At 36.3% G+C, this 14,367-nt stretch overlaps 1 protein-coding gene across 2 annotated transcripts in view; it reads left to right on the plus strand.

Annotated features, from left to right (window-relative positions):
- corn (microtubule-binding protein cornetto) overlaps positions 1 to 11,282 on the plus strand; it is a 159,153-nt gene extending 147,871 nt beyond the window's left edge. For both annotated transcript variants that reach the window (XM_089102892.1, XM_089102893.1), the window contains exons 7-9: positions 2,027 to 2,250; positions 6,318 to 6,486; positions 11,048 to 11,282. In XM_089102892.1, the coding sequence (XP_088959018.1) occupies positions 2,027 to 2,250; positions 6,318 to 6,486; positions 11,048 to 11,122 (468 nt within the window). In that variant the 3' untranslated portion in view covers positions 11,123 to 11,282. The remainder of the gene's footprint in view (positions 1 to 2,026; positions 2,251 to 6,317; positions 6,487 to 11,047) is intronic.
- Positions 11,283 to 14,367: the final 3,085 nt, after the last annotated feature.

The following is a 14,367-nucleotide window of genomic DNA, read 5'->3' on the forward strand; positions in this document are numbered from 1 at the left end:
GTATGGTCATAGGGCGATGCCGTACCCAGAGGGGGGGGATTTCAAAGGATTTTTTTTTTCAAAGAAAAAAATCTTTAAGTAAAACCCACTTCAAAAAAAAAATCCTGGGTACGGCCTTGTCATAGGGTGCTGTATCTTTTATCTTCTGTTACAGGTGTATAAACATCATATCCATGAAGTAACTGCCAGAACTGAAGACTTACACCAAACTTTTCTGGCTGAGGATGGCTAGAATCTTAATAAAAATACCGTTCTGGCAGCTTGTGGAATCACTCGTGACTATATAGATAGTAATTCTAATTAAGTTTAAGGTTTCTGCTAGAGATCCTGCTAAGCTCCCTCAGTATATAGCTAATATAAGATAGATTGTTATTCGGTTTCTTAAAAACTAAAAAAAAGACCACAGCATCATGGAAAACCCTTCTTTTTGTGAAAATAGTCGAGTTTGGATTTAATACGTGTTGTTTTATCAGATTATATTCGAACAGACAGGCAGTGGAATTTTAAACAGATCTGCGATTGCAAGTGTGATTTCATAGGAGCCAAGTTTTTTTTTTGAATGGGTTTGAGTTTCATGTAAAAATTAAAGAAGCGAGCGGAACATAAGCAAGACCTAGCGAGACCTGAGGAGGATTATTGACCCGCTTCGGAAATTTAACTTACTAATCTGTTGCCTATACTGATTGTACCGTGAAACTTATAATTTAATTTACCATCATTTCCAAAGAAATGGAATTATAAACATTGGAAATCAACTTTCTCTAATTAATTGAGAACGATGGACCGAGAACTTCGATTTCGAGAACGTCAAGTTAGCCCAGTTATCACGTACCGCACCCGATAGAACAATATACCGAACTCTTACGCATGTGCTAGGAGGAGGAGTGGCCCTGATCGTCCAATTAGGGTGACTGGTACCGAATTAGAATTAACATCTATAGTTCTTGCAAGTTTAAAATCAACTAGCGCAAAAAGAAAATTAAAGTCGAAGGTTTTGGTTACTATAATGATTTTAATTGTAATTGACGGATCCGGTTATGCGATTTCTTTACCAAACACTAGCCCAATTAGATTATCCACAGATGTTTTGACGTCGTTGAGTTTATAATGATGCCCATGTTTTTCAGTTTGTTTTATTAAAACTTTCGTTCACATATTGCTTATAAGAAAGTCCGAAGAAAAAGAGCACCAGTTACTGGTACAATAATGGATTTGATTATTTTCATGAATGAATCTCCTGAAAATATGAATTCACTGAATGCTTATTTACTAAATATTCATTTCCATTGTTAACCATATATTGTGTTGCTAATTGATAATAAGATTTTCTCTGAAAACAAATTTGAATTTTACTGTATTTACAGCATCGGTTTACAAAAAAAAATGAATACAAAATTTTATTTCCTTGTCAAAAACGTAATTTTTGTTCAAATACTTTATTTTGTAAAAAAAAAAAAAGTATTTGTTTCGTTTTCACTTTCTTCAAGAGACTTCAAGAATTCATTGAACTGCTGGACTTATCACAGACAACTGCCAATCCAATTATAAGCCAAAATAATGATGTTTCACAGCAGTATGCTTGGTTAAGATAATTAACCCAGTCCAGCTTTTCTCTTATTTATTTTTAGGCTAAAAATGCAGTTTAGTGCCAAATTAGTTTAACTGTACTGTGAGTTTTTAATAAAAAGAAAATAAGTTTAATAATAGCACAATATCGATAAAAAAGTTTAAATTAAATATCGACTCAATCCAAGGTAGGATTTATGCAATGTTAATATACTGTGGACATCAATCGTTATGTTACGGCAATTTTTCACCTAGAATGTTAGTTCATTTTACTTCAAGGCTTATAATCGTCTTAGTCGTATTGCATAGTTATCAGGTTGTTTTTCTTGTCACTATTTGTCGTTTCTCCTTCACCGTCCAAATTTTTGTGAATTACTATCTCTTTAAGCGATATCTTAATTACTATATTTTGTTTTATGAACTTTTTCCTCTTTTTGTAATACAATGACATTGTAATTAGGAAGCAGAATCGCGTTGTTCGTCCAGAGCGACTAGCAGATCATCTGTCTCAGATCTTCAAAGGAATCCGCCCGAGGGTCAAGAATCTGGGAACAGCTCTACACCCGAGGTTTCAGTGGCTTCTAGTGTCCAGAAGCTAGAAATGCTAATTGACAAATTCCTGAAAGGGGTAGCGTTTACTCACAGTGAGCTAGGAGCAAAAAAAGATGCAGTTGTACTTGAAAGGTTTGTTTTTCTCAACTACCAGGGCTGGGGAGTTGTCAGGATTCTAGGGCTATTCTTACTTTCACGTAAGGTACCTAATTTTTGGCTGAATATTATTACTATTCCTTCTTATTAAAATTAACTCTTACTCCTATTTTTCTCGTTAATAAAAAATAAGTCGATATTGGCCATGTGACTCCGGAGGCTCTTTAGGAAAATGTGACATTATATGAAATATACTGTAATCAGAATCAATTTGATTACCACTCGCTGGCCCTGACGAACAGAGTATGCTCTTCTTTTTTCTACGGAGTATTATGTAATGGGCTGTCTTGGTGACTGAATAAGAAAAGAGAGAGAGAAAAAAACTACCTTTTGAAAAAAAGGACAAATATCTATTTTAGTTCGGGTAAAGATGTCGCGTGGTGTAGCTACAAGTTGAGTGCTTTGATTAAGTATTGAAACCTTTATTTGTTGTTTCTTTTTCTTTTTAGTAAAATATTGCGAACATACATCAACTAAGTTAATTAATTGAAATTTTTCACAGGGGATGAAACTGAAGTGTTAAAATTGATGAAATTATGAATTTGCTTTTATTAATATTATGACAATGGACTTTTTTTACAAATACGATGAAAATAGACCAATGAGCTATAGGTGCTTTTGCATAAAGAGAATAATAAAAGGACCATATTTTCCTCATTCACAAAAGAAAAAGAAGAGAAAAGGTTTTTTGAATGATTTGAATAAGAACCGAGAACTAAACAGAATATCTGTAAAACAGTCAATACAGTCTCTAAAATTGATAAAAGGGCTTGACAATCCAACTGTCTGAAACAAAAAAAAACACATATCGACCCTCGTAGTGTCTTTTAAGATAACTATAGACCTAAGGAAATATAAAACTTGTAAAGCTGTGTGTCTCCTAGATATGTAAATAAAATCAAGTAAAGTAAACAATACGGCATTGGACTTTACAGTCCCTACCCGCGGTGCTGATTTCCGTTTCTTGGCCCTACAGCCAGGAAGTGCAATAGGGGTTGGGTGCCAACCATCCTGTGCTTTCGCACACCCTTCCTGTTTACCTTCCCCAGATTTCTCCTGGTACTCATTTACAGCTGGTTCGACTCTGGCTGAGCTTACAGAGTCACGCCACTGACCCCCGTCCCAAACCAAATAAGTGGGTACACTAGGATTCGAACCCTCGTCCTCTCGGACAAAGGCTTCTAAATGCTTTGTCCGAAGTTCCTAATCTTAAACGGTTGAATTATATACATTCTTAATAACATTTTTATATATAAGCATAGTATGTTATAATGTAAATAATTGTAGCGACTCTTGTCGTTTGGGGTTTGACACGTTCGATCAATAGGTCATACGTGTTCAGGGTTGCCACCGTCAGTAGGATTTTACTAGATCTAGTAAAAAAAAAAAAATATAGTAAATTTAGAGGATCTAGTAAATTTCCCGAAATCTAGTAAAAACTAGTAAAAAGTCATGATTTATAGGTAACAAAACGTTTTTTATTTTCCATGAATTCAGGGAAAAAATTATCGTAAATATATGACAATTTTTGCTTGTCTATTTTACAATCTACAATTTTACTTGTCTGTCTTAGAGACAGACAAGCAGTCACCTATTTTCATAAACAGACACTTCACTTCCGGCGTTTAAAGGTCGACAAAATCAGCTTTCTGTGTATCAAATCTTACCAACTAAAAATGAAGCTATAATGACACTTTGATTTGTGATGATTGGGAATCTATTGGAATCAAAACGAAAGCCAACCACCCAAGGTGTTTAGGTGAATCTCCTCAATTTGAAAATTTTTATTGAGGAAAAAGGAGCCTGCTGAGAGAAATTAAAAGTAAGTAGAAATGTAACATTATAAATATATATATATATATATATATATATATATATATATATATATATATATATATATATATGTATATTCAAAAAAAAAGAATTTTTGAACTTGTCCCCCATTTCCTCAAGACTCCGTTGAACACTCCTTTTGTTCAACGAATGGCCCCCATTCGTTGATACCATTAAATTTTATATGTCATTGTGGCTTGAATTTTAGGCATTTTAAGCTCTATTTTTAGAACTTGTAAGTTCCAAGCTCTATTTTGCTTCTTGTAAGCTCTATTTTTAGAACTTGTAACATTTTTTGGGTTTCGAGATTCCGGAATTTTCAATCATAGTATGAAAACGAAAGAAAAGAGGAAAAGAGAAAAAAAAAAGAAAAAAGATTGGAAAAATCGTATTGATTATCCTCCTATAGTAAAAGTCAATGGTTGATGGTGCGCGTGCAAAAAAATTTTTTGAACATTTAGTAAAAACAGATGCGATCTACAAAATTTTTCCTCTCCGATTTAGTAAATTCTTCCAGGTCAGGGTGGCAACCCTGTATGTGTTCGTATCACTCAGTTATTATGTGCCTTATGTAATCACTAGCTTGCTTGGATGTCACTTTGGTCAATATTCACTGAACTTGACCAATTATCACTTATCTTGCTGTTGATTGGGGGATATCCACGTGCAGCTATTCCCTGCGTTAAAAAAAAACAGAAATCAAATAATACAAGTTTGCCATGTCAAACAGCAATTATAATATATATACAACACAAATATAATAAATTATACAAGATTAACTTATAACTTGTCACCTAAATCCATATTTAAAAATGTAGACAAATAAAATACAAATATGAATAACACTAAAATAAATTATGTAGGAAATGAGAATAAAAAATAGAGAATGAACCAAACCAGTAGTCTTAACCAAATTTACCTAATAAATTGTAACTACTTCTGAAGCATTTAAATATTTTCTGAAACATAGTTATTAAGCTGCTTGAGGGGTATAGGGCGGAGCAAGGCTCTCCTAGCTATTGAGTCCACAAGCTTTAGTTCTTTAATTTTTTTCTTTTTTATTCAAATTTAATCCCCTATGATAGTTTTCGGAAATCCAATCAAGGTTGCACTAAAAACCCCTTAACTTTGAATAACAGGTAGCCACGGAGTAAACATGTATTCGGCAATATTTATGACTTGTTATCGTTGTTGATTCCAACGTTATTGAATCATAAATCATCTCCCTCACGTATGTATTTATCTTATCGACAGACAGTGGGTATATTTGTGAGTTTTTACTCATATAATGGGCTAACTTTCTTGGTCGTTAAACGCCATCTAAATATTCTCAGCTTCAAAGATGGCGTCATAAGGCTCTAAGTGGGATTTCTTTGAAATGCTAGACATTTGTTTTCTGAAACTTGACACTATTTTTACCGTTTATTGAAATACAAATTTATCAAGAATTTTTCTTTTAACGCTCTTATTTCACTTTTTGTACGCTTAAAACAAGGTGTCCTTCTTTCTAGAACTGAGTTTTATTTTTTAAAAGTTGGTTTTCATCTCTCACTCTTTATTTTTTTTCTTCCCTTGCATTTCCAGAATAAAGGCTTTGAGTCATGGAAAATTTGCCTGTCCCCGGTCAGTGGATTTGTTCTCATCAATATTTTTTTTTAGTATAATATCAGAGAAAGTTTGGTCTGAGTAGCTGGGGGTATGTCAATCCAATCATTATTATTCATCTCGATTTGGGTTTATGAATTTGTTCGTTATGACGAGTTTAAAAAGGCGGTAATTTTGAAGAAAAAGGTTAAAAAGATTTAATTTGAGATTATCGCATTGAACCATAAAGTGTTGTCTAAGTATGCAATAGAATCTGCCCAGTGCAAAATTTTAGCTACTGCGTTATCTTGTGGGAGTCAATTGTCCTTTAGATACCTTAGTATCAGGGGGGGGGGGTATTCTTTTGAAGGCTGAAGTATGTCGCAATATTTTGTCGATTTTCGTGGGTGTTTTTAGCTATCATCTACACCTGTATTATTTCTTTTGTCTTCACGCTAAGTTTTACGAAAGCTTGATAGTGAGAAAAACTTGATTCTGATTAACTACTTACATTGCCGAATATCACATTAAAAAAAAAAAAATTTATTCATCCCTCTTAATATTGATCCGCAAGGATCTTTTCAGTTGAATAAAAAGCTATTTATATCTTTTGGGACTATTTTCAGGGACCAGTTAGTCCAGAATCTGGACCTGACCCGTCAGAAACTACTAGATGCTCAAGAGGATTTGGTAAGAAGATCTCAAGTTGAATCAAAACTCAGACGTGAGCTACAAGGGGCGCACTCTCTTATTGCAGCAAAACATTCCAGAGGAAGTGATGAACGAATTAGCGAGGTAGTCAGGAGTATTTTCTTTTTTATAATTTACATGCAATTAGAATTAATCGGCGATTCGAAATTATCTGATTTTCATCCCAATAATCATCAGTTCTGTTTTTTTCTAGTAAGAAATGATACTTTGATCTACAATGGCCCCTTCTAGAAAAGTTTACACCAAATCACATGTTTAGTTTATCAGTCGGCAACTGATGTTGATAGACGTTGATTTGATATTTTTGTTTCTAGTGTGTATTGCTTAGTACATTAAAAACCATAGTTAGCTTAGTTTTTAAGTGAAGGGTCAAATCCTTAAACTTACCTTACCTTACCGTAGCCCAAAACTTACCTTAAATTATCTTAAAATCACATTTGGAGGGAATACAGCTTCTCAGCAGTAGCAAAGAACCATTTTGAACTTTTATATACTGTTTGTTTTTATGGACACTGTCAATGTGGCCTCTGAGTGGTTCAGTTAGTTATTATGTTACCCAGTAGACGAGTTTTGGCGTTTTACGGCTGTCGTCCGTAAAACGTGTACTAAACACCTTAATATTTCTTTATTATATGACTGAAGTTAGAATCAAACCCCCTTTATGTACAGCTTATGATTTGACATTCGGCCATCAAAACGAGTACGTAAAAGCTGTTTTTAAACAATAACGCTTAACAGATTTTCCTCGGTCTTTCAAAGGGCCTACGTTTCGGAGCTATGCTTGTACACTGTCATTACTGTGACTTGCTGTAATCTTAGACTTATCCTCATATTCTTCCAAACGTTTTTCAGCTGTGGAAAAACACCCTGTGCCTTGTATATTCTACTTTTCACGTCTTTACCACATCTTTCATAACAACGCTACCTACTTAAGTGAAGTAATCTACCTATGCTATCTTCTGATTTTCTAACCAGTGGCGTAATTTAGTCAAAGTCCTGCGGGGGGGGGGGGATTGGAGCCAATTTTCCTAAATCAAGTGTAAATGACAGTGAAAATGAAAAATGAGCCATATAGTACTCTAAGGGCAAATATATACTAAGGAAAACTGACCTGTTTCTCAAGATGTTTGAATTATGCAGGCTTATCTTAGTTTTGACAAGTCTTTTGCAGAAACTAAATTTCAGCTGGGGAGGGGCAAACTCTGGTCTGTAGGGGCCAGTTGCCCCCCTGCTCCATAGCAAATTAAGCCCCTGTATCTAACATCACCTCTTCGTCCTCATTCATACCTTGTTTAAGTGACTCGTCTTCTTAACATTAATTGTTTAATCTACCGTATATTCTGAATTCCCAAACATCCAAAAATTCATTACTTTCCCTGGCATCTTATTCTATGACATAACGCTAAAATTATCTGCAAAATCCAAGTTCAAGAGGATTTTACCTTTCTCTTTTGATACCTTGTTCTCACATTGCTTTTGCTATATGTTTTAGGGTAGAATCCATCAAAAATAATCCATATAAACGAGGACTCGACTCAACCGGGCTTAACTTCTGATTCCAACTACTAACCTCGCTTCCCAACTTAACTACAGTAATATTATTCTTGTACATACTATTAAGTACTTCAACATGTCATATATGGATAAGACCTTCAGTAATGCTTTTCCATCAGTTGAATCAAATGCTCGCTCATAATCTTTAAAACTGAAGACTTGAGAGGTCTATCAATTGACACATTTCTCACTCGTTAATCTAAACGTTAAAATTCAGCCAGTGCATCCTCTCTCCTTCCTAAAACTCCTCTATTCTTCTCTTAAAATCTGATCGACGGTATCTAGCTTAGGATCTCAATATGTTGGGGTGGAGGAGGAGCGTGGCAGCTGCGTTAGCCCCAGGCCGCTTGGCGCTGCGGTAAGTTGTTAGCAGTAGTAGTAGTATAGGGTCTTAAAGTTTAACCAGTATATTCATTTTATGCAATGTTCTTTCGACAGAAATCAAGCTAATGCCTCTGTGATTAATGCACTCACTCCTATGACCTTTCCTATGAAGGGTGTAATTAACTATTTAAACTTAAAAACTTTTTCGCATGCTGACCAATTATCTGCTTTGCGCAGATACCGATCTCCTGATTCGATGCCTCTGGCCGGGAGTGTAATGCATGGTTGGGTGCAAATCATCTGGCGCTTCCCGTGTTTTCCCCCAGATTTCTCCAGGTATCCATTTACAGCTGTGTGGAGTCCGGCTGAGCTTACAGGTCACACCAGTGACCCCCGTTCCAAACAAAACAACCAGCGACAGCAGGACTCGAACCCCTGACCTCGAGATTTAATTAATTTAAAAGTAATTAACGGCATCCTAAAATCGCAAGATACTTCCCCTTGAACAAAAATTGAATTCGTAATTTTTAGCATCTTGTCTCTAACTTCGTAATCTTAAGTTAGGACTTGTTTCATTTTGAGCTGGGACTAAGTCCAGACTTTCTACTTCCTTTCTGTGTCTTAACATCTCAAAACAATAACCCACGATCATGCTGTATCTTCCGATTCTCAGCAATTTTATTGTTGTCGCACATTTCACATTGTCCTAATACGCCCTTCAAGGCTTTTATTTCTTGTCCAAGTTTCCGTGTATTATTTTTCTGCTCTCCTACCCTTAATATATTGACGAAAGACGAAAATTTTACTTACACTCTCTAGCTGAAATTTAGTTCTATCCGTTTCTAGAATTCAAGTTTTGACATTTAATATATAGGATTTTTAGATTAAAAATGTGTCGAAATTGGTTGAACATTGTTGAAAAAAAACCGGTAATTTTCCCGTTTTTTAAGCAAGCTTAGGTCCTCTAAAAAAGTCTTAAGTAATGTAGTAATTTTGGCTCAATGAATGGATAAACCTGGGAAAAATCAATTACACAATCACAATTACATGATCACAAAATCTTATCGCGCAGAAACTTCTTACGCAAATACTGCTCTATTTTACGAAACTTACTTTTTCGTTAATATGCCCCGCCACTTTTCTAACTTTCTTCCCTTGGAAATCTTGTTCTACTTCACAAGCCATTTTCCCAAAATCGTTCCATCTATTTTCTGCATTATCAAATTCTGGACTCCAGGTTTATGTGTTAACTGTCCTTGGAGTATTTTTCTCAGATTCTTATCATGGATTGTATCAACTTCGTGACAGTTTATAAAGCAGCTACCCCTCATAAATTTGAACTTTAATTTAGCCCTGAATTCTACTAGATAGTAATCTGTACTTTTAATATCAATAATGCTCTCCTATACACTCTGGCGTCTTGTATCGATTCTGTCAGTCTTTGATTTACAATAACATTAACAATAAAGTTAATTGTCTTACCATCATGAGTCCCATGATAACTTGATGTGCTAATTCAGATAGACAGATTGCTCTCCATTTTAATGAATTTTTGTGCGTTTAATCTTGCTTCCGCTAATTCTACCCCTATGCAAGGTTTGTTCTTGCAGCATTTTAAAAATCTACTTTAGAATTTTGATACGAAACCTTCATGCAAGGAATCTGGAAATATCTCCAGACCACCAGAGCTAAAAACACCAGAAATTTGGTTTTAAAATGTATCTTTATCGCCCTCGCTTCCCCTCATCTCTCGGGAACCCTTCTGATGCATCTTAAACTTAAACTTAGATGTGCACCTATGTTTTCTTCAAATAAGACTAAATAATTTTGTTATATTCAATTACTTAGCTATTTTCAATATAGAGTTTATGCGCACCACCAGGAAGGGGCCAGGGAGCTGCCTTCCCCTCTCTCCCCCTGGAAGAAAAGAAGACATTTATAAAGCAAATCAAAAAGGAAAATAAGAAATGCCACTATTACTAATAACTCGCTGCAATACTAAGCCGCCTAAGGCCAACACAGCTGTGCACACTGATCCTCCAATCCAGTTTGATCAAAGCTTTGCTCTTAACTCCCTCCCATGAAGTTCCAGTTTCTTTTGAATAATTTCTAATTGTCTTTCTCCACCCCGTTTGGGGGCGATCTGCTTTTCGTTTAGAAACAATCCTATTTAAATCCTGACAAAAACAAAGCTCCTGGTAATACTTGCCCCCCCCCCCAGAAAATGTTCTAATGACACTGTAGATACCGTTTATTCGTTTCAAGTTTGGGGAACGTAATCTCAGTAGAGGGGGGGGTAACTCACAATTAGAAGTGTTTTTCTGTAAAAATAATAAATTGAATTGTAATATCGTAGGACTGTTCTTTTTAAAAGGAAACATTTTTTTCTGGTGCAATCATTTCATGTAAAATATTTTATCAGCCTTGTCAATCAGATAGATATCGGTTGTCCGAATGGTTAACCCATGATACAAACATAAATTGTCTATGTGTAACATTGCAACTGCCAATAACCTTTGTTTATCTTCAGACGATTTTGTATAGCACTCAAAGGATTTGGAACCGATGGAACCTTGCGACGTCCACCAGATTCCTGCTCCATTAGCAGTTTTTTTTAGGTCAAACTACTACTATGCATAAGTATTTCCAAATATTTCGGAACAATTCCGAGTTTATTATGTTCTAACAGATTATTTCTTTTTTGTTTAAGAAAGTGGTTTCTCCAGCCCAAAGACTCGGCTTTATTATTTAGATTAATTATTTCCAGGTATTCAAAACGGGCCGATATCGGGAGCTAAACAGTGACTGTAATGGCAATGGACAAAACGGAACAGAAGTCTAAATCTGATGGCACTCTATATTCTACTGTTCCTTCTGTAAGACGTACTCAAATGCAACTTGTGCTCTCAGTTGACTCATCTGAAGCTTTGATTGCTTCGATCTCCTATATTTTATCTGATTTATTTTAAATTGTTTTGACGTAATTATATCAATTATTCCAGGTTTTGTCTTTATATTTATCCCAGATTATGTAGGATCAACTAAGATCAAGATCAGATGCAATCTTCTATAGTTTGAAACGATATAGTATTAAAGTGAAAGATTTGAAGCCGATCTTACTTACTTGCTCGCTTCGTGTTGCAAGCCCTAGGATTATCGCGGTGTCGAAATCAAGTGACATATTTGGCTGCAGGAGGGTCTGTCCATAGATAATGACTTGACGATCGACAAGCAATCTTTGGGACCTTTCACTTTGTGTATGACGCGAACGTACGCTCTCTTCCAAGCACTAGGGAACACTTGCTCTTGGAAACAGTGGTTAATAATGGAGGAGAGAGGCTTGGTAAGAAAAATAGCGAATTCACGTAACAACTTTAAAGGAAGCTCGCCAGGGTTGACGCACGGTTCCTATTCAGCTTCTGAAGTTCCTTGTAAACGGCAAACTCGGAAATTTCACTTAAATCATCAATGTCTGCTTCAGTAATGAGAGACTGGATTTCTGAACTGGTGATTGACGGAAAGGTAGTACAGATGCCAACAAAAAGGAGTTCAATTCTGCAGCCGCTAACAAGGTACCATCCTCTTTCAATACCCTTAAGTCACTGGGTGTCGTTTTACCAGCGAGTCTTTTTGCTGACGAATGCCATTTGTGTGGATCTGTCGTCAGAAAGAGTATAATTTTTTCATTCACATATTGTCTCTTCGCTCGCCTGTTCAGTTTGACAATATGGTTCCGCAACTTGGCGAAAGAACTGAATCGCCATTGCTGTGAAGGCGGCAGCGAGTCTTAATTAGGTCGCTTGTGATCCATGGTTTATCAGTATCTATAACGGTAATGACTTAGTTGGGAAACAAGCATGAATTTCTTCTGAAGTAGGCTATTTAGCTTATTGACTTTGACGTTGATGTCCGGCTCGGAGCAAATGTCATCAAATTCGTAGTTGCCGATCCAGCAACCGAACGTAGAAATCGAATCTCTTGTTTGTGGTCGTATAATAGCTTTGACTCGTTTGGTTTTGGGGATTGCTGAATTTGCTTCCCAGAAAATTATCAAATGATCGGAATTCTGGGGGGGGGGGATCCTAGGAACCGCGGTGCATCATAGAAGTCTAAGGTTCGTTAAGATCAAGTCAAGTATGCTGCCACTCTGATGGCTCGGTATTGGGACAACTTGCTGGAAATCCAAGACGCTGGAAACCCACTGTTTATTTGTTTGGTTAAAGTCACCAGCAATCTCAAAGGCAGGAGAGGCATACTTTTGACGGATTTTATCTACGGACTACTGTATGTGCTCAATAAGTTCTTTCCTGTTTCTGGCACTCTCAGGGTAATATACCGAAGCAACTATCAAGCACAAGAATCTTTTTGATAAATGTGTTGGTTTACATTCCGTCCACAGTATCTCATGGTCCGAGTCAATTGGATTGCTTAACAGCTATTACGTTAGATCGTCACGAAAGTAAAGTCCTACGCCGCCTCCTCGACGATTCAGGCCACGGTCGCGACGAGTGTCAAAGTTGTCAGTGTGGCTTTTAATACGCGCTGACTCAGAAGTAATGTCCCAGCATTCACTTATTATTGCGATTGAGGCGTTGTTCTGCTTGATTATGACTTCGAGTTCGTCAATTTTATCGTTCAAGAAACACGCGTTACACACGAGTATATTAGGCAGCTTTTTTTTAGCTGAAAAACACTGAGGACGTAGAGCAGGTAGTGTTTTGTCACAGTCGCTAATCACAACCGGTTCGCTATACCAAGGATTGAGCTCAGGCGGCGTTTTATTAGTAGGAAAGCAATTTACTGGTACTAGGCAACTTGGTCTACACGGTATTGCTTTAGTCTTGGTCCAAGTTGAATTAGGTCCTAGTTGGTCCTACTTGAAATTAACACTGGTATTTTTATCCCCTTTTTGAGTCTATCTCCGCGTATCCCGCAATGAGAGCGTTTGACAGATTTTGTGCCTAGAGTAGAGCCATCTGGCGACGCTATTAGAAGTCTAAATTGCAGTAAGTTACAAAATGTAGATGGCGCTATCACCAAGCAAGGTGAATAAAGTTCAAATAGGGTGATTTTCTCGTATTTAATTTGCATGACAATAGCACTAAGCAAGGTCAGGAACACTAAGTCTTCGGTTACTTACACCATCACCGCAGGACACTCGGAAAAACTCTCCAAACCGAGCCGAAGGTCATGCCATAGAAGCTCTTTGCCTCCTGGCTTCTTAATTCCTTGGCCTTGGTTTTTTCAAACTCCATAATAAAACAAAAAAGAAGAAATAAATAGATAAGAGAACTTATCCTTAAATTTGGCAATACAAATACGGGGAACCTCTATTGAAATTTAAACACCTTAGTATTTGAATAGAAAGAAGCATTGATAAATCAGCAACCTGGGGAAGGAGGTGCGTTTGGTTAGAAGAAATCTCACTTAAAAATGTTCAGACTATTCCTACCTGTTTCAACATTCCACATGTGAGGATAGTCACCTATCTCTCCTTCCCTGAATCCCCCACTGGTTATTAAGGTATACTAGAGCTTCTGATATACTAGATACTAGGGTATATAAAGGTGCTCTTGTTAATGTTAAAAGTAAATATCACCATCTAAGAGTGTCTAGGATTAATCTAAAGCTGAAATTTAGGAAGAGTAACTCTATTCCTGGAAGTTATGACGTGGTAGACTCTAGGATAAGGATTTGATAGAAACTTTCCAGGAACAGTTGAATACTAAACTGAAGAGTTTAGAATTTGACAATGTAGTAGATTTTAGAGGGAATAATTTTAGGAAAATAGCCTGTGAAGTCACTGATGGTGTTTTAGGGAGGAAAGGTAGAACCGCAGCTGGGAATATTAGGGAAAATGCTTCAAGTCTAGTAGAGAAGAAGAGGGGATTGTACAAGAAATATCTACGAAAATAAAAGAAATGTAAGGAAAGCGGAAAAAGTATTAAAATATGAATTTAGGAGCTGTGAAGTGGAGAACATGGATAAAATTGCTTAAGATCACGAAGATGAACCCAGACGGCATAATAATAAAATATTGTACTGGTATGTTAAGAAATTGAGAGGGAACAGTCAATTCGGACTTGT

The sequence above is a fragment of the Artemia sp. Qi Xiang Cuo genome, chromosome 17, assembly GCF_049724085.1.
Source record: "Artemia sp. Qi Xiang Cuo chromosome 17, ASM4972408v1, whole genome shotgun sequence".
Taxonomy (NCBI): Eukaryota; Metazoa; Arthropoda; class Branchiopoda; order Anostraca; family Artemiidae; genus Artemia; species Artemia sp. Qi Xiang Cuo.